Source organism: Bubalus kerabau, chromosome 18, assembly GCF_029407905.1.
Source record: "Bubalus kerabau isolate K-KA32 ecotype Philippines breed swamp buffalo chromosome 18, PCC_UOA_SB_1v2, whole genome shotgun sequence".
NCBI lineage: Eukaryota > Metazoa > Chordata > Mammalia > Artiodactyla > Bovidae > Bubalus > Bubalus kerabau.
In genome coordinates, this window is record NC_073641.1 from 18,664,982 (window position 1) to 18,691,191 (window position 26,210).

The 26,210-nt window shown below is 36.9% G+C and overlaps 1 protein-coding gene across 6 annotated transcripts in view; it reads right to left on the reverse strand.

Moving 5' to 3' along the window:
• IPO11 (importin 11) overlaps nucleotides 1-26,210 on the reverse strand; it is a 201,395-nt gene that overhangs the window by 36,698 nt on the left and 138,487 nt on the right. The window contains exon 28 of one of the 6 annotated variants that reach the window (XM_055555041.1): nucleotides 8,791-9,178. The exons of 3 other annotated variants lie outside the window; for them this stretch is intronic. In XM_055555041.1, coding sequence (XP_055411016.1) covers nucleotides 9,142-9,178 — 37 coding nt within the window. In that variant the 3' untranslated portion in view covers nucleotides 8,791-9,141. Of the gene's footprint in view, nucleotides 1-8,790; nucleotides 9,179-13,128; nucleotides 13,290-14,263; nucleotides 14,343-26,210 lie in introns of those variants that run through there. 2 more of the 6 variants (XM_055555042.1, XM_055555043.1) reach the window with 2 other exon arrangements.

The following is a 26,210-nucleotide window of genomic DNA, read 5'->3' on the forward strand; positions in this document are numbered from 1 at the left end:
GGCAAAGGGACCACAAGGGAACTTTTGGGGTGATGGTTACATACTGTGCCTTAAGTGTGGTACTGTTATATACTGTGTATATCTGTCAAAACTGTATGCTTATAAGAGGTTTTACTCTATGTGAACTATACCTTAATAGGCCTGACTTTAAAAAAGGAGAAGTATATAACCATCCACTGGTACACAAAATTATGCTATTTGAATTTTAAAATAATCTAAAAATTTAAATTATTTAACTCTTGTCTTCAGAGAATTCACTGTATCATTCCTGCATGAGACATATCATGTTTCTTATACTGCATTAATAAGCATAATTAAGTTTTAAAATATTCAGTAAAGTAGTTCCCAAAGCCAACACAGTTTGGGTAATGTTCCCGCCTTTGTAAAGTCAAAATCATATGTCTGTACTCTCAAGTGTGATCAGATTTTAGAGAACTAAATCAACAGACCGGTAAAATAATAAAAAGTTGATATCACTGTTACATTTTAATGTGTATATAACAGCCTATTGAAATAGTATACATTTTTGATATCACTATATATCCTTCACATAAGAACTAAACACCTTCTCTCCACTCCCCCATGCCACCCCTCTAGGTCATACAGCTAATTCACACTGTGTACACAACATTGCAAAGCAGTGATGGGCTTCCCAGGTGGTGCTGGTGGTAAAGAACCTGCCTACTAGTGCAGGAGATGCAAGAAACGTGGGTTTGATCCCTGGGCTGGGAAGATCCGTTGGAGAAGGAAATGGTAACCCACTGCAGTATTCTTGCCTGGAGAATTCCATGGAAGAGGAGCCTGGTCGGCTACAGCCCATGGGGTCACAAAGAATTGGACACAACTGAAGTGATTTAGCATACAGAACAAAGCAGTTACTCTCAAATTTAAAAAAATAATAAAGTGGAAAAAAAAAAGAAATAAAAAAAAATTCTCTAAAGAAACACAGTCTGCCTTATGTGGTTCAGTGAGAAACATCTTAGAAAAAGGTATTGGAGCCAGTAGGCACATGAAAAGATGCTCAACACTGCTAATTATTAGAGAAATGCAAATCAAAACTACATTGAAGTATCCCCTCATACCAGTCAGAACGGCCATCATCAAAAAGTGTACAAATAAGAAATGCTGGAGAGGATGTAGAAGAAAAGGAACCCTCCTACACTGTTGGTGGGACTGTAACCTGGTGCATCTGCTATAGAAAACAGAATGAATGTTCCTTAAAAAACGGAAAATGGAGTTACCACTTGATCCAGCAATCTCACTCTGAGCATAAATCCAGAAAAGATGAAAACTCTAATTCAAAAAAATACAAGCTCCACAAAGTTCAAAGCAACATAATTTATAACAGCAAAAACAAGGAAACAACTAAATATCCATGTGCAGACGAATGGATAAAGAAGATGAGGTTTATATACATGCATACACATATACAAACATTGGGATACTACTCAGGCATAAAAAAGAATGAAATAATACCATTTGCAGCAACATGGATGGACTGAGCGATTATCATATTAAGTGAAGTAAGCTAAACAGAGAAAGACAAATATTGTATGATATCACTTAATAGGTGAAATCTAAAAAAATGATACAAAGTAACTTACTTATGAAACAAATAGACTCAAAGACATAGAAAACAAACTTATGGATACCAAAGAGGGAAACTGGGGGAGGATAAATTAGGAATTTGGGATTAAGATATATATTAGTACATATGAAGTAGGTTATCAAGAAGGACCTACTGTATAGCATAGGAAACGAAATTCAGTATGTTATCAAAATCTACAATGGAGAAGAATCTGAAAAAGAATACACACATACACACACACACACACACACACACACACATATATGGGCTTCCCAGGTGGCTCAGTGGTAAAGAATCTGCCTGTCAATGCAGGAGACTGGGGTTCTATTTCTGGGTCAGGAAGATCCCCTGGAGAGGAAACGACAACCCACTCCAGTATTACTGCCTGGAAAATCACATGGACAGAGGAGCCTAGGGGGCTGCAGTCCATGGGGGTCCCAAAAAGCATTGGACATGACTTGGCCACTCAAACAATAAATCATACGGATCACTGCTGGAGCTACCAGCATGGGCACACATTTCTGAGGAGAGGGTAAGAGGACGTATGTTTGCCATAATTAGAAAATAACAGTTCTACATAATCAGGTCTCAATTCAGATATGCACATTTCTGGAATGAGCTGAGAATAGATTACGATAATCAAACTGCAACATGGACAAGATAAACTTTTGACTACACGGCTACTGCCAAAGCAGTAACTTCAGCCCTTTCTCATAAATGAAGAGATTGTTTAGCTGACACTGCTGGAACCAGAATAAAGCTTGAACAGTTCTGACAGAAATCTAACAGGTTTAGGAACCTGAGGTTTACAGAAAGCCAAAAAATACAATTAGTGAATGGCTGACAAAAAGAAGTGTCAAAATCTGACAGAAGATGGGATAAGGATATTCCCAGAAGCAGACTGGACACAGGCCAGAGGACACAGGTCCACCCTCTACCCTGCCTGCACACACCAGTCAGAAGAAAGACTTGTCCTGGCCCGTGGCTTACTCAGGCTTAGAGAAGTCAGTCAAGTGACCATCAGATTCACCCCCTTTCTTCCCTCCCCTGCCTGCAGATGAATTTCTAGCTCTACCAAAAGAAGTCTGGATAGACACCTGTCTTGCAGGGGTGAAGAACTGAGGTGAGGCAACCTCAGTCAGTCTGTCATTTTTTTTTTTTTTTCTTTCACTAAAATGTGACCCATGCTGCACAGAAAAGGACACAAGAGGCAGAGATCTAGCTGGGGGAAAGTGAAAAGTGAAAGTGAAGTCGCTCAGTCATGTCTGACCCTTTGCGACCCCATGTACCATAGCCTACCAGGTTTCTCCATCCATGGGATTTTCCAGGCAACAGTACCAGAGTGGGTTGCCATTTCCTTCTCCAGGGAATCTTCCGAACCCAGGGATCGAACCCGGGTCTCCCGCACCGCAGGCAAAAGCTTTACCCTCTGAGCCTCCAGGGGAGGGGAGGGTTAATTCCAGTAGACAAAGGGACACTATGCTCACTCTGGAGTATCTATTAGGTGCCAGAGGCATGGAGGCTTGGATTTCAAGAGGGAAAATGACTATGGCCCAGAGTAGAAAGGTATGTAATTTGACTCTGAATGAAAAGGGTCGATTCTAGAAGAAAAGTACTGAAGAAAAAGATTCTATGCAATATTTGTATGTGAGAATGTGCTCAGTCATGTTCGATTCTTTGCGACCCCATGGACTGCAGCCTGCCAGGCTCCTCTGTCCATGGGCTTTCCAGGCAAGAATACTGAAGTGGCTTGTCATGCCCTCCTCCAGGGGATCTTCCCAACCCAGGGATCAAATCCTCGTCTTTTGCATTGTCAGGCAGATTCTTCAGAGTCGGACATGACTGAGCGACTTCACTTTCACTTTTCACTTTCATGCACTGGAGAAAACTGGCAACCCACTCCAGTGTTCTTGCCTGGTGAATCCCAGGGATGGGGGAGCCTGGTGGGCTGCTGTCTACGGGGTCGCACAGAGTCAGACATGACTGAAGCGACTTAGCAGCAGCAGCAGCAGCGCCACCTGGGAAGCCCATATTTGGGGATCAGTAAAAGGAGAAGTTATGTATCTTCAGAGCATTCAAATTCAAAAAATCACTCAGAAGGATGCAACATTCATTAAGCAGTTTGGGAAAAGAACCCCAGAATAATGGGGTAACAAAAAAGCTAGAAGAGGCTTGTACTTTCCTGGCATACAGAACAGATATTTAAAGAAAAGAAGCACTATGAAGTTATAATTTCTTTTTCTCCTTTTGGAAGTATTACAGAAATGTTCCCTCCAAATATGTAAAACGTAACACTTTAAAACGAAGCATTTAGGGTAAAAATTTTATACAGTATTCTATATGAAGTTTTGAATATTAGGCATTTGCTTTCCTTTTTATTCACACAATTCTCTCTCAATGCTATATTTTAGAAATAAAGAACCTTGTTTTCTGTAATATACATGCCTTCTAATGTAATTGGACATCTAAAATGGAAACAATCAAATGAGAGCTGTAAACCAGGAATCAAACAGCAACGGGTGTGGCGCAAGAGAGAGAAGGAGAAAAGTCATTATCCTTAGATAATCTTATATACATTATTTCTTTAAACACAACAAGCCAAGAATTAGGTATTATACTATTTTTGTTTATGAAAAAAGCTCAATTTTTCCTTTTATATGTGCTACATACTGTACTTATGAGTAACACATTATTGGAATTCTCAGTGTATCATCTCCTAACAGGAGTCTTCTGGTGTAAATCCATTCGAATCTACTGTCAGGTATAATGTTCAGAAGTAAAAAGTAGCCAGAGGAGACCATGTACTTTTAGAAATTTTAATTTTCTGAAACCAGTGTGTACCACGAGTGGCAGCTCACATTAGCTCCAACACAGCCATCTAGTGCCCCTGAAAGAATTAGCCAAACTCCATGCTAGTCTATACAACTGTGCTTGGATATCCATGGATGCTCAAGACCCTTATACTCTAAAATGATATAGTACACAAGGTCTTCTGTATCCATGGAAACTGAGGTTTTCTACAGCACAGGAGAAAAACAACATTCAGGAGTTTACAAACAAAAAAACCCTCATAGCTGATTATTAAAGCCAAAACTTTATCTTAATGTACTCCCATGAGCAGACTTCAGTAGACTGGCTTACTGAATATTAAAAGCAGGTGGATTTATACCAGGATACCCATGAACAGTATGAAAAGGCAAAATGATAGGATACTGAAAGAGGAACTCCCCAGATCAGTAGGTCCCCAATATGCTACTGGAGATCAGTGGAGAAATAACTCCAGAAAGAACAAAGGGATGGAGCCAAAGCAAAAACAATACCCAGCTGTGTTTGTGACTGGTGATAGAACCAAGGTCGATGCTGGGAACAGCAATATTGCATAGGAACCTGGAATGTCAGGTCCATGAATCAAAGCAAATTGGAAGTGGTCAAACAAGAGATGGCAAGAGTAAATGTTGACATTCTAGGAATCAGCGAACGCAAATGGACTGGAATGGGTGAATTTAACTCAGATGACCATTATATCTACTACTATGGGCAGGAATCCCTCAGAAGAAATGGAGTAGCCATCATGGTCAACAAAAGAGTCCGAAATGCAGTACTTGGATGCAATCTCAAAAACGACACAATGACCTCTGTTCGTTTCCAAGGCAAACCATTCAATATCATAGTAATCCAAGTCTATGCCCCAACAAGTAACACTGAAGAAGCTGAAGTTGAACGGTTCTATGAAGACCTATAAGACCTTTTAGAACTAACACCCAAAAAAGATGTCCTTTTCATTACAGGGGACTGGAATGCAAAAGTAGGAAGTCAAGAAACACCTGGAGTAACAGGCAAATTTGGCCTTGGAATACGGAATGAAGCAGGGCAAAGACTAATAGAGTTTTGCCAAGAAAATGCCCTGGTCATAACAAACACCCTCTTCCAACAACACAAGAGGAGACTCTATACATGGACATCACCAGATGGTGAACACCAAAACCAGACTGATTATATTCTTTGTAGCCAAAGACAGAGAAGCTCTATACAGTCAGCAAAAACAAGACCAGGAGCTGACTGTGGCTCAGATCATGAACTCCTTATTGCCAAATTCAGACTGAAATTGAAGAAAGTAGGGAAAACCACTAGACCATTCAGGTATGACCTAAATCAAATCCCTTATGATTATACAGTGGAAGTGAGAAATAGATTTAAGGGCCTAGATCTGATAGATAGAGTGCCTGATGAACTATGGAATGAGGTTCGTGACACTGTACAGGAGACAGGGATTAAGACCATCCCCATGGAAAAGAAATGCAAAAAAGCAAAATGGCTGTCTGGGGAGGCCTTACAAATAGCTGTGAAAAGAAGAGAAGCAAAAAGCAAAGGAGAAAAGGAAAGACATAAGCATCTGAATGCAGAGTTCCAAAGAATAGCTAAGAAAGCCTTCTTCAGCAATCAATGCAAAGAAATAGAGGAAAACAACAGAATGGGAAAGACTAGAGATCTCTTCAAGAAAATTAGAGATACCAAGGGAACATTTCATGCAAAGATGGGCTTGATAAAGGACAGAAATGGTATGGACCTAACAGAAGCAGAAGATATTAAAAAGAGGTGGCAAGAATACACAGAAGAACTGTACAAAAAAGATCTTCACGACCCAGATAATCATGATGGTGTGATCACTGACCTAGAGTCAAGACATCCTGGAATGTGAAGTCAAGTGGGCCTTAGAAAGCATCACTATAAACAAAGCTACTGGAGGTGATGGAATTCCAGTTGAGCTATTTCAAATCCTGAAAGATGATGCTGTGAAAGTGCTACACTCAATATGCCAGCAAATTTGGAAAACTCAGCAGTGCCCACAGGACTGGAAAAGGTCAGTGTTCATTCCAATCCCAAAGAAAGGCAATGCCAAAGAATGCTCAAACTATCACACAACTGCACTCATCTCACACGCTAGTAAAGTAATGCTCAAAATTCTCCAAGCCAGGCTTCAGCAATACGTGCACCGTGAACTTCCAGATGTTCAAGCTGGTTTTAGAAAAGGCAGAGGAACTAGAGATCAAATTGCCAACATCTGGTGGATCACGGAAAAAGCAAGAGAGTTCCAGAAAAACATCTATTTCTGCTTTATTGACTATGCCAAAGCCTTTGACTGTGTGGATCACAATAAACTGTGGAAAATTCTGAAAGAGATGGGAATACCAGACCACCTGATCTGCCTCTTGAGAAATTTGTATGCAGTTCAGGAAGCAACAGTTAGAACTGGACATGGAACAACAGACTGGTTCCAAATACGAAAAGGAGTACGTCAAGGCTGTATATTGTCACCCTGCTTACTCAACTTATACACAGAGTACGTTATGAGAAATGCTGGACTGGAGGAAACACAGGCTGGAATCAAGAGTGCCGGGAGAAATATCAATAACCTCAGATATGCAGATGACACCACCCTTATGGCAGAAAGTGAAGAGGAACTAAAAAGCCTCTTGATGAAAGTGAAAGTGAAGAGTGAAAAAGTTGGCTTAAAGCTCAACATTCAGAAAATGAAGATCATGGCATCCGGTCCCATCACTTCATGGGAAATAAATGGGGAAACAGTGGAAACAGTGTCAGACTTTATTTTTCTGGGCTCCAAAATCACTGCAGATGGTGATTGCAGCCATGAAATTAAAAGACGCTTACTCCTTGGAAGGAAAGTTATGACCAACCTAGATAGCATATTCAAAAGCAGAGACACTACTTTGCCAACAAAGGTCCGTCTAGTCAAGGCTATGGTTTTTCCTGTGGTCATGTATGGATGTGAGAGTTGGACTGTGAAGAAAGCTGAGGGCCGAAATTGATGCTTTTGAACTGTGGTGTTGGAGAAGACTCTTAAGAGTCCCTTAGACTGCAAGGAGATCCAACCAGTCCATTCTGAAGGAGATCAGCCCTGGGATTTCTTTGGAAGGAATGATGCTAAAGCTGAAACTCCAGTACTTTGGCCACCTCATGCGAAGAGTTGACTCATTGGAAAAGACTCTGATGCTGGGAGGGATTGGGGGCAGGAGGAGAAGGGGATGACAGAGGATGAGATGGCTGGATGGCATCACTGACTCGATGGACATGAGTCTGGGTGAACTCCAGGAGTTGGTGATGGACAGGGAGGCCTGGCATGCTGCGATTCATGGGGTCGCAAAGAGTCGGACATGACTGAGCGACTGAACTGAACTGAACCGATCAATTAACTTGGGCTTCCCAAGTGGAAAGTGAAAAGTGAAAATGTTAGTCACTCAGTCATATCCGACTCTGCAACCGCACGGACTGTAGCCCACCAGGCTTCTCTGTCCATGGAATTCTCTGGGCAAGAATACTGGAATCAGTAGCCACTCCCTTCTCCAGGGCATCTATTCAACCCAGGGATTAAACCAGGCCTGTCTGTGAGTCTGATCCCTGGGCCACGAAGACCTCCTGGAGTCCCTTAGGGTAACATTATGCATCATGGGAATACAGAATAAATAATCATGGGAATTTATGATCCCCAAAGCTCAAAAACTGCCCTCCCTTGTTTTACAAACAATATTATTTTTACTTATTTCTTTTTTAAATTACAAGTATGGGTAACTAAACTGTAGGTAACATATTACAACTGATTCTTCTACTCCAGATATGAGGCAGAAAACAGAACAGAAAGTCACTGTATTGAAACCTATGTCTGAAACATTCATCTTAGATAATGCAAGGAATGTTTAACCTCAAGGATGAAAAAAGACAATAAAATTAAAACTGAAGGGCAAGAAGTATTAGTAATCTTCCTTTTTACTTATCACTTTTTTCTTATTGTATATATTTGGTTGACACATTATTTGCACAGACCAGAGTTAACCTACACTACAGAAAGAAAGCAGGCCTTTTTAAACATCTACTTGTTTTGTATATATGTGTGTATATACATAATATATATATGTATACATACACAAACACTAAATAAATAGGTGAGAGCATGAAAAATTTTACTCAGTAGGTAAAGATCACCTGATCATTGAAAACAATTCCACTTTTAGTAAACTTTCTTTTTTAGTCAAATATACAGGAGCGAAACTACAGCTCTTAATCTTAGTATTTCCTAGAGGTATGACATTTTGAGGTTACTTTCCGGGTATATAAAAATACCTGCAGAATACGTGAATTGCAGAAACTTCATGGAAAGTGATTTTTTTCCTTACTTTTAAAAACTATGCACAATACTAAAGAAAAAAAAAATCCTTCTTCCTTGTGTTTTTCACCCAACTTTAAAAAATCACAGTGGCTAAAAACTATTTCTGTGCTTTTGTATCATTACACACTCAACAACAGGTGTTCAGAAAACAAAATGCCCCTAGAAAGATAACACAAAATTCTTAATCCCAAAGGCACAAATCAAAAAAATTCTAATATTCATCTGGTTACCCGAACAATAAGTAATAGATTAAATGTGAACAGGACTCTAGCTTCTTTTCACTTGTCCAACTTTTATTAGTAATTTTCTAGTGAGTACTGATTCATCATCATAGACCATGTGTCTTAAATAACTTCTTGATGTGATGAATTTACATACTTAACATCACATCTTCATCCCCTTGGGCCCTGGAGAAACACAGGTATTCAGGAACACAACATTTACAAGAACACAAAATTTTAAATTACCTGTTCTGAACAGTTTTATAACCTAAAGTTGATGATTTAAGTTTTTCATAGTAGCAAGCCCCAAAAAGAAACCAGAACTTTAGTCACTTTAAAATTTTCTCTGCTCTAACTAGATCACAACTTGTACACTGTACCTAATAATATTTGAACTCACATCAAATCCTAAGTTAGAGGGTGGATGAACTTAGGATAATTTAAGAGAATAAATACATTTTTAAGCACTAAAAGCCACAACCAAATAAAATATTCTCTAAAGTATACTTTTCTGCTTACATTAACAAGTCTAAGTAAAGAACAGTATATTGGGGAAAAAAAAAAAAAAGGAAAAAGCCCTGATATGTCGGTCTTATTCCAGAATTCCTATCACACCATTTACACTAAAATCAGGTCCCCTCTCCTCTATCTTCCAGGACCTAGGCTGAAAATATTTCTGTCACTTAAATGGAAACATACATCTTTCTACACAGTTAATTCTCTTCATGGTCACATGAAAAGTGACCATTGACAAATGTTAGCAAGTAAACAGGATAAAAAAATTCATGTGGAAATTCACTAAGTTATTTAAAAATAAAAATTTATACCCAACAATTATCCTTACAAAGTCTTTCATATTATAAACCATTCTCCTGTTGTATGTGTGTATGCTCAGTCATGTCTGACTCTGTGTGACCCCGTGGACTGGAGCCCTCCAGGCTCCTCTGTCCATGGAATTTTCCAGGCAAGAGTATTCCCTACTCCAAGGGATCTTCCCAACCCAGTGAAAAAACCCACGTCTCTTGCTTCTCCTGCATTGGTAGGCAGATTTTTTTTTTTTACCACTAGTGCCACCTGGGAAGCTCATATTATAAACCATTCTTCCAATTAACTTTTTTTTAATGAGTACAGAGAGGTGGGGGGAAAAAGCAAGCCATTCTCTTTAAGACAATAAGAAATAACTACAATGATCTGTGTGTAGTGGGATGGGAAGAAACTGCCATTTTACATGATTTTCAACAGGAAGACTATGCTTTAAGAAATACTGTTCAATGAAGATATACTAAAGTTCCATAAAAAGGAGATGATCAATGACTGGTGTAGAACCATTTGGAAAAGACATTAGGGTTAAAAAACCTAACCAATACTAGTTTTCAGTGTTTATAGGAATCACTTGACAAACTGGTTCTCGTGTTTTTCTTGTTGTTTATTTTTTTTAAGTAATATAAAAGAATGGAATAGATTTGATAATTATGGGGTTGAACGCATGACCTCACCATTATAAGTGTTTTTAAAAACTATACTTGAGATGGTGTAATACTGAAAAAAGCGGACCCATTATCTCGTTAATAGTGCTCCCTAACTATGAAATCTTTAACAATCTAGACAATAATGATACTACTGATTCATATCCCTCCTCACCCACCTAAGGCTTCATCAGTAAGTCCAGTAACAGAAAACAAAAGTACAAGTTTTAATGAGAAATGAAACAGGCCTTCTAAGGAGAAAAAAAAAATTATTATTCAGTGGGTGATGCATATAAACAAAGTCTAACTGGTAAAGAGAACAACCTTCTCTTTGGTTTCACCTACCCCATTCTCTTTACTCTTAGTCCAGAGCAGCACAACACATTACAAGTCCAGGCATATGTCTTTCAGTCTGGCCTAGTAACAGAAGACAAGCAGAGAAGTGGGAAGAACAAGAAGTGCAACAGGACAGGGCGGGGAAAGTACATGCGCAGTCAACTGGGTGGGTAGGAAGACCTAACATCGAAGCTGATTGTCAGAGCCTTGGAAAAGGTTTTCAGGCTTCCCCCTCTTCCGCCCCCTCCCCGCCATTTTCACAACCCTTAAGAACAAACATGACAAATTTTGCTGTTTTTGTTGTGGTGTGGGTAAGATAATCGAGTAAAAATGTCCAAATTACATATGGGTCCCCCTCCACCTTAAAGCTTAAACACTTGTCTATTTCTATAATCCTCAAGTTTAAGAATAGTCCACGTATATGTTCTGTTTGAATGTTCTATTTCTTGACCTAAGTGGTGACTCAAACAGGTCTATTTCGTTCTGTATGTGTTTTATAAATGAACAGAAGTTTTCTAAAATGTTGCTTGTAACCTTAAGGCAAATGTTTCCCAAAAACCTAACATAGGATTTTTCCCTCGTCTGCCATTCCTCAGCCAATCATCAAGGCATCTTGCAAAGTAGCTCTAGAATCCATCCATCCTCTCTGCCAATACCCTGGTCCAGGCCTCCAGCATCTCTCCCCCGGATTAATGATTCAGATCAATCCTGGTTCTAGTCTTGTTACTTCCAGAAACAGTGCACTTTCAGTTTATATTTGCCAAATGCTAAATGTTTAAAAGAAGCACTGAATGTGTCACCAAACAATAGCATTTGCTACTTTTACCACTGCTTAAGATGCTTCCATGGCCCCCTGCTGCCCCAGGGAAAAACATGAAATTACAACATCCTTCATCATCTGATTTTTCTCTCTAGCTGCAGATCTCAATACCATTTACAACTCCAGATGGAGTGAATTTTAGTTCCTGAAAGCAGTATTCTATTTCTTCAACCCTTCTGATACAATGTTCTCTCTACCTACTACTCAGCTCTCTTCACTAGGCTAGGCTAATGTCTACTTATTCTTTGCAAGCCAGTTTCAATGTCCCTCTTCCTATAAAGCCTTCTCTCCTCTCCATATATGTTATACAAAACAGTACCTCCAAGTGCAGTACTTACCATACTATACAATAACCCTATGTGCCCTTCTCAACATTTCAAGCTCTACCAAAAATAGGAACCCATGTCCATGTTGTTCACAATTATAACCCTAGCACCCAGGCAGCAGGACAGCAGAAAATTAAAAGCATGCGCTCTGGAATTTGGGACAGTTTCTAAACTCACTCTGCCTAGGTTTCCCTATCTGTAAAACGAAGATATTATTACCTTATAGGCTTTTTAAGGATTCAGTGTTAAATATTTAACATAGTGCTTGGTACACAGAAATGTCAGCTATTATTATTACTTGATATAGTGCCTATCAAAGATAATATTTATGCAATGAATACAGTATTCACAAATTATTAAAAACCTGTATTTATTAATACTAAGCTCACAGAAATCATTATATACCCAAATAAAGTCTATAATTCTATAAGGATGTTTCCGTTTTATTCATGTCCATGACACTGAGGTTTTCTTACAGCCCATTATTTAATTGAATTATAAGGCAGAATGTTCAAAGAGAATGACCTGTGCCTCACTTTCAGGAACAATTTGTTTATGAAGTTGAATCTGCTCCAAACCAGGGCTTTCTACAGAATTTGGGGAAGTGTTACAAACTGAAGCTGTTACATTATACCTTGCTGACTGGTAAAAGCTGTAGTATTCAAGTCTATTTTCCCCTGGGTTTTCTGATGCCTTTAGTTTTTGTTTAAATTGAACAACTTTGTAGATCAAAAAAACAATTAAAACACAGGCTAAAATAAAAAAGGCTAGCAAAATGTCAAAAGCCTCATTCAGCTTTTCAACTTCTTGTGTACAGATCGGAGATGTTTTCCCTGATACTGAAGCAGCATCAATCGGTAGAGCACTGTTTTTTTCCAAGTTCAAGTTAACAGGAGAAGAATGCTGTATTCGCACAGGTACCATCGCAGTGGTCTGTAATGGATTACCAAAGGTATTCTCTTGAAACAATCTACCGGCAGGTGAAGTACGAATTGGTTCCCCGAAAGTAACGCTCTCAGTGTTTTCCAAATGTTTCCCATTTGTGGTTATTTTATGCCAGGCCATCATTAACGTAGTGGTCTTGTGGTAAATATGAAGAGATGTTATAGCCCAAGTTCTGGATACATTTGCAGAAGATGTAACACAATTTGTAAAGTCAGTCCATTTAACGTAATGCAACGCTCTGCCACGCATGGATGGGGGATTCTGACAAAAGATGTTTAGAGTAATGGCTGAAGATGCCAACCAGTCGCGAAGACCCAATAGTCTGCAGCTACAGTCCCAAGGATTAGAATCTGCCTGAAGATGAATCAATGAAGACAATGGCTTAAAGACCCTTGGATGTAAGTCTGTAAGATTATTAAATGACAGGTTAAGAATCTTCAAAGATGCTCCCATGTTTTCAAATGTATTATTATCAATGCTGATTATTCTGTTTCTATCTAACCTAAGGTAAATTAAATTCTTTAACAAACTAAATGTGTCAGAATTTAAATTTTCTAAATCATTATGACTTAAGATCAAATGTTTAAGGTTACTAATTCCACTAAATCCATCCCTAGTAACATTTTTAATTCTTGAATTTTTCAGGAAGAGATACTCCAAATTGATAAGCCCTTTAAATGCAAAGGGCTGTATTGTTTCAATATGGTTATGAGACAAAGAAAGTCTTTTAAGACTCTTAAGTACTTCAAAAGTATTTGATGGTACTTTTGTTAAATTATTACCTTCTAGATACAAACAATCCAGGTTTCCAAGGTGCTGAAAGCCTGAGTCTGATATTCTCAAAATTTTATTGTTTGACAAATCAAGTACCCGAAGAGCAATCATACCAAAAAAGGTACCACTCCCGAGGACAGTGAGGAGATTTCTTTGCAGATTTAAGTACTGAACTGAAACTAGATCATGAAACACTCCTCTTGGAACAAAAGATAGTTGATTAGACTGTAAATATAAATTACGAAGATTGGAAAGTCCCTCAAATATTCCAGGATCCAAGCGTTTTATAAAATTATTATTCAGATACAGAAAATACAGATGCCTCAAATGAACAAAAGCTTTTGGATATACATACACAATGCTAGAATTATCTAAATGCAACGCTACAAGAGAATGAAGTCCAGTTAATTCACTTTCATTTATATGAGATATATTATTTCCAGTCAGATACAGAAAAACTGTACTTTCAGGGAAATTCTTAGGAATACTTGAAAGGCCTAAGTTACGGCAGTTAATTTGTCTCCCAGTGCAGAGCTGGCAAACAGACGAACATCCAAGACTCTCTTTATGGAAAAACAACACAAGATAACAGGCAACAAGCAGAAACGGTCGTGGGCAAGGCAGAGAGAAACGTGCTCCACACATAGCCCTGTTCTTGGTTTCTCTGTTCATATCAAAATTGGCTACAAAAAGAAAAGGTAAAACTTTAAATCATCAAAAAGCTCTTTAACTGAAAGCTTTATCGTACTAGAAATTCTATACCCTATTTTATTAGGATTAGCCATAATACTAAATATCATAAATCATACTACAGTGATAGCATAAAATAATAAGTCTGAAATATGTTCTAGAATTATTAGTGCCTCTAGGCCATTAACTGTTTAACAAAATGATAATCAAATTTAATGAACTGCAAAATGAAATGTTTGCTAAGTTAACCTAAAATATTACAACTGACTATAACAAAATTGACAAATGATGATGCGGAGATAAAGATCTTGGCTATAAATACGCCCTTCATCAACTTTAAGTCTACTATCAATTTAACAACATAATTTTCGAAAACACAAATTCAGTACAGAACAATTAAACTCTCTTTAAACTATGGATTTTTACAAATCGAATTATTTCTTGTTTCAGCTAAAAGTTCATATTTAAATAAATAATCTTACCAAGAATAGGAAATTCATATTATTAACACTCGGCTGATTGAAGCAACGGTTTTCTTCCTAAACCTGAAGAGCGACATTTCTAGGCTGCATTTCTTTTGTGGCACTGGTGACCTCCACCCCTCCACCTTTTTTTTAAAGTCACAATTTGCTCAGGAAACACCACTCTTCACATTAGTTCCTCCACACTCAGTGTGTAAAACACAGGTTGTCATGGATACAGGAAACTGAGAGACAGGAAGTCATGTTATCTGTGTTTCAAAAGTTTGCTAAAAGGAAATCTCAGGAACTTATTTTTTCAGAAGGCAGTTAATCTGAGTTTTCCCAATGCACAAAACTAAATATTTCATCTTTAAAATAAGCATTTTAAAAAATATGTATTATTTAAATATTCAGAATGAACAAACTGTATACATCAACTACAAATAGCTATCAAATGGAAAAAACAAGTTGAAATAAGATATAAATAGAGTAATGTAACTTCTGTGAATTTTTTAAATGCACAGAATATTTATATTTCTATTATTCTGAGGATACAGTAGAGACTTTAATTTTGTTTTATTCCTTAAAAAAAAAAATAGGTAGCAAAACAAGTAATTTAGAATGATGAACATAAGGGCTGTTCCTCTGTGCTCTCCTTTCTTGATTAAAAAAAAACTGGCACACAGAAAGTACTGAATACTACCAATAAGTACCTTAATATATTAAGGAATATGCCTTGAGCTGGAAAATGGTAATCTGTATACCAAATCACTGACAAAGGTAATCTTTGATGAAGGAGACCCTTTAATGACTTTTCATTATACATACATCTAAATTAGTCTGAATTATTTATAAAACACATCTGTGTATAATGTAATTCTTTAAAGTAAGGATTTAAAGCACTGACTATATACCGTATATATTATGTATTGTTCAGTCATTAATTTTCCAAAAATCTGACTGCTTAGGCTTTCTAATTTAATTCTGACTTACTAATATTACTAATACCCTGACAGTGTGATTAAAATATCAGCAGTAATATGTATAATTGTATACTATAACTCCCTTTGATACTAAAGCAGCTTTTTCATATCAAGACAATTACTTCAGATAATAATATGAATTATTTCCATATTAATATTTTGTATAATCCAGTATTTTTTTTACAATAAAAAATCAGAAGTGCACTCTAGAGACAATCTTTATCAAAATGATTTACAAATCTCACGACTATCTTTTGCGGCCTCTATTGTTATTACTATTTTATAGTTAAAGAAATTAGAAAACAGCAACCAAAAAACTAAATGACAGGGAAATACATGAATTAGACGTAAAGATGAAACAAGAGCTAAGTTTTTCAAGTTCATTTTTTTCATATTTTGAATAACATAGAGGATTTTCTTCAATTATGTCACGTAACTTAAAAGAATTATGATGGGGTTTAGGACATGCTTCCACAAGGCACCCTGGCATAGTGACTGCTTTAAGCTGAAGGAGACTGAGCATACAGTATAAGCAGAAAGTTCTCTTTCTGATCTCTATCACCCCCAGCCACAGCCCCATATTCCTTGCCCTTGTCCCCTGAAACAAGTCATTAAACCCTCCAGTGAGAAATGCCCCTTCCTATACTGGGAGGAAGGGAGCACCCTTTATCTTCAAAGATAAGAGGACTCAGAAGAACCCAAACAAATAGGACTTGCAAATTTCCCCCTGGTTTATTATACATACTTATCTCATACCCTTTACCCTACATATCTTCCCATGACTCTGCACCAAACTTGGTGTAAAAATACACAGGTTTAATGGTTTCTTTGGGTCTTCATTTCCTCATGAAGACTCTCATGACATGTAAACATGAAAAGTGTTAGTCGCTCAGTCGTGTCCAATTCTTTGCAACCCCATGGACTGTAGCCCACCAGGCTCCTTTGTCCATGAGGATTCTCCAGGCATGAATACTGGATGGGTTGCCATTCCTTTCTCCAGGGGATCTTCCCAACTCAGGGATCGAACCCAGGTCTCCTGCTTCTTTTGCATTGCAGGCAGATTTCTTTCCAGTCTGAGACACCAGGGAAGACCAACTCTCTCCCAAAATGTTCCTCATTTGGGTTTGTCTGATATTTCCTCATGGTTAGATCCAGATTAATCTTCCCTGGTTGGAATATTACATAAGTGATATATTCTTGAAATATCACATCTAGCAGTACATGGTGTCTACCTGCTTCTCATTCATGATGTTAATTGTGAAGGTCACTAAGAGTCAGACGTGACTTAGTCACTGAACAACAACCACCCACTTCCCTGGTGGTCCAGTAGTTAAGACTCTGCGCTTCCACTGCAGGAGGTGTGGGTTCGATCCCTGGTAAGGGAACTAAGATCCTGCATGCCACATGGTGTGCCCCACCAAAAACTGAAAAACCATTCAGTCAATCAGTTTTCTTTTTTTTTAAATGTCATTTAAAAGTCATAAGCACTCAGGAACTTCCCTAAGCAGTTAGGACAGGAGACAGAAGATGTAAGTAGTTGTTTTTCTAAGATGCCAGGTTGAACTGAACAATAATGTGTAAACTGAATGCACAGCATGTTGCCCTAACACATGAAAGAAACTTCAAAAATACTGCTGAATGCTGTATCAGTATCACAGGTTTGATATCTGATAGGAAGGTAGGGGCACCTTAGTTCTGCTATACGTTTCAAGGGTACAATGAATTTGTATTGGAAATGAAAACCAAAATGGACTATTTCCATTCAAATTCTAAGGTGGAAGGACAGAAACACTTCAAAATACCTCCAAATGTGCCAAACTTCTGGGTGGGGAAAGACACTGGGTTTTCAAAGGACTGGTCAGAAGAACAAGTTGACATTCAGCTTTGAAAAGTTTTATAAATGACAATAACTTTTTTTAAATCACCAAACCCAGATATTGATAATCTACCTCTTTTTTCCACAAAACTACTCAGTGAACATGCATTAATGGCACCAACTGTTCATCTTCCTAAACCATCTTGTCTACACCTCCCGGCTTCTGTTACTGAAAGATACACTGCACAATCTAATAAAAAAATAAAAACATGAAAAGCTGCATCACAGAGGGGTTGTTCCTCAGACTGAAATGATCTGAACCAATCTGATGTTACCTAATATTTTCCTCTGTTACTGGATCTTTGCTCTATAGATAAGCATGCCCCTAATACCTCAAACTCTTGCCAGGATATCCACATCAAGATCTAGCCTCTTCATACACAGGTCAGATGTCAAGTACGAAGCTTCTACTGCCACAAAGTACACAAAACTTACCTTTCAAACTCTGCTGGCATGTGATGTTAACACTCACCCTGTGCTTGTCAAATATCCTGGTACCAGCTACCAGCCCTTCAAGTTTACCACTCTTTTACATACTCCCCTAACTAGAACTGTCATCTTCCCTCAGAGCTCAGTTGGTAAAGAATCTGCATGAAAGGCAGGAGACCCAGGTTTGATTCCTGGGTCGGGAAGATCCCCTGCAGAAGGAAATGGCAACCCATTCCAGTATTCCCGCCTGGAGAATCCCATGAACAGAGGAGCCTGGCAGGCTACAGTCCGTGGGGTCACAAGAGCCTGACACGACATAGCAACTAAACCACCTCCGAATTAGAACTATCAATTTCTCAGTGGTAATGTCTATGCCTAAAAGTCCTCTGTATTCACATAATACTTAGTTAATACAGTTTTTTATATACAGATTTTCAATATATATTTTAATTCAATAACATAATTCAAGCCAAATTCACCAACTGCATATTTTTTTAAAAGCTGATATAACTGTGATTACAATAACATGAATGCCTCTGCTGTTTCCCAAACACATATAATCACTGCAATTATCTGCATAAATCTCACTATTTGACCACTCCCAAGACCTAACCAAACAAATATACTAACACAGGGGGAAAATGCCATAAGCAGTAAGTAACATATTTCTGTGATTCTCTTAAGACCCTGCAGCACTGCACTATATTTTAATCACAGGGAAATTTAGACAGGTTATTTCAAATTAAAACAAACTAGGCTGATTACAACAATCATAAAGGTAAAAAGAAATATGTCTATTAAGGAGTAAAATTCCCAAAGACACTAGCGATTACTGTAATTTCCTGTTCTCCATTTCTTCCCCTGTAGTTCTTTAGACAATCAAAAACAACTGCAAAAGAACTACATTGCCATTAAAATCGCTCTGATAAGTATAAAGTAAAAGCAAACGAAGAGTTTTAAAAGTAGGCATTCTGTTCAAAACAAGGACCGAAATCTGTTGGTCCTAATCTATGTGAATATCAACCACACAAGATTTCCTTTTCTGTCTGGGCACAGCAAACCTGTCAGCATTCTGTTCCTCTCTGCCCATGGAAATGGAGCAGAGGAAAAGGCTGCATTTCTTGGACCTTAAGTGTTTAGGATCCTGAATTTACAAAGCCGGCTTTTTGTAGTGTAGTATTACCAAATTTCCTTTGATTTCTCTAAATTATCAATGTGCAACATTCCTTATAAATAATACTCTTATTAGATGAAAACGTCAAACAAAACCACCATTGGAGAAAAACAACTCAGTCAGTGTCTATGCACTGACTGACTTTAAATTCAGCTGGAATAACAGAAAGACCGGCAACATACCAGAAATTCAACTCCCACAGAACAATAGATTACTTACTACTTTCATAACAGCTAAATCCCAGGAGAGTAATTTTGTCAGTACATGGACAGAATATTTCAGTGCCTCTATGAAAATGGCAATACTATGCAGCAGCACCAATCTGATAATGAAAAAATGATACTAATTGAAGAACAAGCTGCCTTTGGTAGAATATATCAGTTTTTCTAAACATAAAACGTATGTTGTTTTTTTTCTCATACAGAATGAAATGTAACCTAGTAATAACTATAGCAGCTACTGTAGCAATAATAACAGCAAGTAATATCTATTGAGTTCTTTATGTCTAACATATAGAAGCAAGTAACATTATACAAAAAACCTAATAATAACCAGTGAGTTTTTAATTATCTCACTTAACCTTTACCAAAGGATGTCTACAAAAGAGATACTATTAACCTCATTTTAAAAATGAAGAAACAAATGTAAAGAATTCAAATAGCTTGCCCAGAATCACAATTAAAAGGTAACAGAAACTGAGGAGTAAGATTCTCAAAACACTAAGGTATATGTTTAATGATGATTTTCAGGAACCCCCAAATTAGCACATAGTAATCAATCAATTGTCAAAAGATATTGTGTCAAGCAGGCTTCCCAAAGGTGAGTAATGGTATAGCAGAACTATTTCAAAAAGATTCCTACCACAATTAGATACCACTTCATACCAACCAGTATGGCTATAATCAAAAATAAAGAATAATATGTGCTGCTAAGGGTATGCAGAAACTAGAATCCTTATACAATGCTGATGGGAATATAAAATGATATAACTAACTTGAAAACAGCCTGATAGTTTCTTAAAAAGTTAAACAGAATTGCTGTACAACCCAGGAATACCCAAGAGAAATGATACGTATCTACACAAAAACTTGTATGCAAATAATAGCAGCATTATTCACAATAGCCAAAAGGTAGAAACAGCTCACATGTCCATCATTTGATGACTGGAGAAACAAAATGCGGTATATTCATACAGAAGACTATGATTTAGCAACAAAAAGAAAACACTGATACCTGTCACAATGTGTAAACTTTGAAAATATGCTAGTTTAAAGAAGTCAGTCACAAAAGACCACATATTGTCTGATTCCATTTGCAGGAAGTGTCCAGAATAGGCAAACCTCCATAGCTAAAGTAGATTAGTGGTTGGCTGGGGAAAGGAATGAGTGATAAGGACTGCTGAAGAGTACCTGAAACTTTTGCAACTTGCTTTAACTCACTGGATATATTCCAGTGTCTCCTAGTTTATAGTCTATGGAAACTTGACTATAATTTGTATCCTACTACTGTGTGAAATTGTATAAATTTAATTATGTTGAATTGGTTCATGGTGATTTCCAGGTCTACTATATCCCTGCACTTCTCTGAATATTCATTCTATTAATTTTTGAGAGTCTGATATTGAAACTCCAACTAAAAATTTTAATTATTCAAAAAAATAATTATATAATGGAACTGTCTGTAACTTTGTTCTGTATTTTCCAAGTCTCCTGTAAAGGTGTTATCATACTTTCATTATTTAAAAAATAAAGAGAAAAATCTTAAAGAAAAACAGTACATGGTTCCTTTGGAAACGACAAAATGCTCTAAACCTGACTGTAGTGATGGATGCACACCTCCATGTATATACTAAAAACTACTGAATTGTACACTTTAAATGGTGAACTGAATTATATCCTAATAAGCTGTTACCACACACACACACACATACAAGGTGCTTCTAAGACATTTTTCTTGTGAAAGATATAAAAAAAAAGAGAACTAATTTTTACTGTAGAAAACCCACTAAACTATTAGGTTAAGAATTTACTGATAAAAGAAAATACTATAAAATGCTAAATAAGAATGCATGACCTAGAAGTTAAAATGCATCCTATTTTAAAGGAAGAAAATAAAATTTTGTCACATTAAATACTCACTTAGGAATGGTCAGTTTAAACCAAACACAATTCTGGTAAAACAACACATCCACAATTTCAAAAATTTTAAACTGCCTTTTATTTAACTATATTTAAACACGACTTTGTCAACAAAGGTCCGTCTAGTCAAGGCTATGGTTTTTCCAGTAGTTATGTATGGATGCGAGAGTTGGACTATAAAGAAAACTGAGCACCGAAGAATTGATACTTTCGAGCTGTGGTGTTGGAGAAGACTCTTGAGAGTCCCTTGGACTGCAAGGAGATCCAACCAGTCCATTCTGAAGGAGATCAGCCCTGGGATTTCTTTGGAAGGAATGATGCTAAAGCTGAAATTCCAATATTTTGGCCACCTCATGTGAAGAGCTGACTCATTTGAAAAGACCCTGATGTTGGGAAAGACTGAAGGCAGGAGGAGAAGGGAACGACAGAGGATGAGACGGTTAGATGGCATCACTGACTCAATGGATATGAGTTTGGTTAAACTTTGGGAGTTGGTGATGGACAGGGAGGCCTGATGTGCTGCGGTTCGTGGGGTCACAAAGAGTTGGACGCAACTGAGCAACTGAACTGAACTGAAACTATACCAAAGTATTACTCTTTGGAACTACTATCTTGTTTTAAAAGCTGTAAATTAGTTTAGAAAATTATATTATAAAATTTGTACAGAATAATAAATTTCCAAATACTGGTATTTTATTTATACTATTCTTGAGATAAAAGGGAACTATGGAGAGATACTAAATGACCAATCCAAGCATGTCTAGTAAATCTGATACCCAGAGGACTTTATTCTAAGGCAATTTCTCCTGGAAAGCAAGCCATCATACCTAAAAACCCTGCTGCTTTGTCAATCTTTTTTGAATTATTCAACTAGCTTAAGAAAAACATTCCCCATGGGTGACTTTCTTAAATCTTAAAAAAAAAAAAAAAAATTAAATTCCTAAAACATTTGATCTCAGAGAACACTTATACACATCTGAAATTCTTAGAACTACATTATAAAAGTATGTCTCTGAAGTTAGAGAATGAATTGCTATTTCAGAGAACAGAGCCAAGGGAAAGGTTGATTACTCTCATTTTCCTCTATGAAAAAAGCTTTTATTTAATCTATGTCTTTGGACAAAAACTTTGGAAAACTTCAGAAGAACTGTATGTAAATAATGTTATTTTCATATAAAAATTAGCAGAAGAAAATATTACTGCCTTTGTGCATAAATAATATAGACTTTAAGAAATGGAAAAATTCAAACTTGAAATCACTCCAGTTATAAAACAAAAAGGACACAAGATAGTTGTATCACACAACTACCAAGACAAAGATTGTACTATATTCAGAAGGCGACCAGGAAGATACACTAAAAATGCCTAAAAGATATACTGAAAGGCAAAGACAAAATTGTATATTTTTAAGTTAGTAACAATGCAGAAAGAATACTACAAAAGGTCATTAAGCTGAAGGTGATATACATATGACATATGTGGTTAACATATTTTTAATGAATTAACAGTTTTATAAATACTCAATATACTGAAAATGCCCTGAATTTAAGATTACAGGTACACAAAAAGACTTAATCTTTTAGAACTTATGCTGCAGGAAATGGATGAACGGTTGAGAGAGGAGGAAAGGGATAAAACAAAAACAGCTAACTTCATTTATCTAGACTGTGTGAACTTAATACGTAAACTCATTTAATCTTTATAATACTCTCATCAGGAAGATACTATTAGTATCCTCATTTCAAAACAAGGTAACTTAGGCACAGGAAGTTATCCGGCTATGGTCATTAGTGACCAGTGGCACTAGAATTTGAGGGTGGTCCTAAAGCCTACAGTCTTTGCCAGATATCTGAATCAGAGGTAGTGGATCATGGTAAAAGATAGCTTAAATAGCTTCCCAAATAGTCATTTTTCTACCAGCATCTAGTGGGTAGAGGCCACAGATGCTGCTAAATAGCCTAAAATGCACAGTACAGCCCCAGTATCAAATAATCATCTGGGTCCAAACAGTCAAAAGTACTGTGGTTGAGAAACCCTGCTTTAGAATAGTGTATTTCTTGCATGTGGAAATCCGTTATAATAAAGAAGAAAATAACATTTCCCAATGTATCCTGATTCAAAATATCATCATCAACACATTATTCTCTAGATCTGCTTATTTCAGGCAAAGGAAATGTTACACTGCAAAGCCTAAAAGAAACACAGGAGAATAAATTACTATTATATGGGAGATTAACCAGAAAATATCACTGGGGACATGAAAGGGGGAAAATTTTCCTCAAACTCCATCAACTATGTAGTTTTTTAAGTATTGGGTTGGCCAAAAAATTTTTCCATGCAGAAAAACTCAAAGGAAGTTTTTGGCCAACCCAACAGAAGAAAGGTTATAACGGGAAATGATAAAACTGCTGACAGTCTGTCAACATTCCCTTCCACTACAGCACTTGAACCTAAATTTTCCAAAGCTATGTCATGGGCCGATGATAATGTGGCAAATTTTTAGAGCAATTAAGTTGTTTTGTTTGTTTTTCAAATGGACACATTTCCTGTATCTATCAATGCTTCTTTAGTCACTAATCCATCAAGGACTATAAAGTTAAATCTTTATTCTTTAGAATTCTATTACCACATTATTTTAAGACTTGCTAGGTACCCTTAAAATGATGTGAATTCACAACCACTCAATAGACTTTTCAATACTTCATTTTAAAAACAAAAATAAGATCTGATTTTCCTATTCAGAAAGATATTTCCTCACAATTTTTAATTACTTTTTTATATTTTTAAAATTTATTTTTTCTATTGAAGTATAGCTAATTTACAATGTTGTGTTAGTTTCTGGTGTATAACAAAGTGATTATATATTGTTTTTCAGATTCTTTTCCATTATAGATCACTGTGCTGTGTTCAGCCACTAAGTAGTGTCCGATTCTTTGCAACCCCATGGACTATAGCCTGCCAGGCTCCTCTCTCCATGGGATTTCCAGGCAAGAATACTAGAGTGGGTTGCCATTTCCTTCTCCAGGGGATCCTCCAGACCCAGGGACTGAACCTGTGTCCCCTGCATTAGCAGGCGGGTTCTTTACCACTGGGCCATCAGGAAGCCCGATATCATATTTTTAAATTAAAAAAATTAATGTTTAAGAGAAATTCAAGCCTTAATAAAATCTTGCCCCTTAATTTATGAAAATTGACATAGGCCCCAGTCTAAGTTTTCTTTAACCTTAACAGAAGCCTTTTTTATTTTCTTCAGAGAAGTCAACTATTCTCACAACTTACATATCAAAAATATTTTTGAAAATGTTTTTTAAAAATTAAAAATTGAAGTCAACTGTAATATCAAAAAGAGTAAAACAAATATGCTTTAGATACAATTAGGTAACTTTCTCATCTTTTAACCTGTGTTATTTCAAGTTTTCTCTTCATCTCAGTACTTTATGTTAGAGAACACTCTAACACACTCTATCACCCTTAGTTTTTTTCCATTCATTAATTTACTGAGCAAACGTTTACCAAGTGTTGATTACTGCCCAAGAACACATTCTTTAACATCTCCACTTTAAAGGCCTGTTAAATCTCTAGTCACTGTTTTCCTACTAAAAAGAAGGGAAAGACCAGTAAGTTAAAATCTTGGTAGCTTTAATTTGGCTTCCAAAAATAAGTAAGACGCCACTCAGTTTCACAGAGAGGAAATAACGTTGCCCTCATGTACATCCACCTGGGAGCTAGAAGAGCAAGCTCTGGCATCAACCGCCCAAGGTCAAAATCTTCCCTTTGACATGCCATTTACCAGACCCTAAGCAAGTTATTTAACATTTTTAAGTTATTTCTTTGCTCTATAAAAACAAGACAATTATGTCTCTAACTCAGGACTGTTTAAAGATTAAATGAGACATAAATGTAAAGTACTTAGCGAAATATAAGGCAAATGGTAATATAAGCATATAAGGTAGGGGTCCCTAGAGAAACAGAATGAGGCATGGCTTTCTTGATATAAGAGAAGCCATTTTTGGCCTATGCCATTTGGTAATCTAAGCCTGGCTACAATGCTTAACACTGAGAAGGATTTAATAATAATGATTTTAAGGGAACAAAAGAACAAACTGCTCTCAAGCAAGAGAAGTAGCAAACATAACAAATCAGCTGTAAAAACTCACAGGTCTGTTTCAACAGTAAAGAATAGTATGAAGCACTTTCCTGAGCAGTTTTGCAGAATTTAAACTTCCCAGGCATTCAACCTCCTGATCAACTGGAAACTAAGAGATGATGATGTTCATCTTTACCGACCCTCATGACTTCAATCAACCAAAGCTTGGACTCTGTGGACGACCCATGCCCCTTCATAATTATGCATGTACCAGTAGCTTAAAGCTTCCCAAAAGTTGCTTTTCATGGAGACACTGCATTGGGAAAGATCCCTGGTACTCGCCTTACTTGTTACAAGTACTAAATCCTTCATTCTCCCAGTCTTTGACTTGATTGGATCTTTTGGCTGGACACTCACCAAGAGGTAAACCCAGTTTTCAGGTAACAGTAAAAGGGCTCAAAAATTATTATCTATTTCTATAATAACATACAATAGCATATGATATTATTATGATGTGAGGACTAAATAATAATCTGTGTTCTTAATTCAAACTACTATACCAGAAATAATAATAAATTTTTAAAAAGATTTTCTAAAGCTAACTGCACTTATTTCACTAATTTATCACTAGGATACAGGTACTATAAAAATTCTCTAAGACAAAAAAATCTAATATATTATTCTTCTCATACAACATGAAGTCTTAAGGCCTG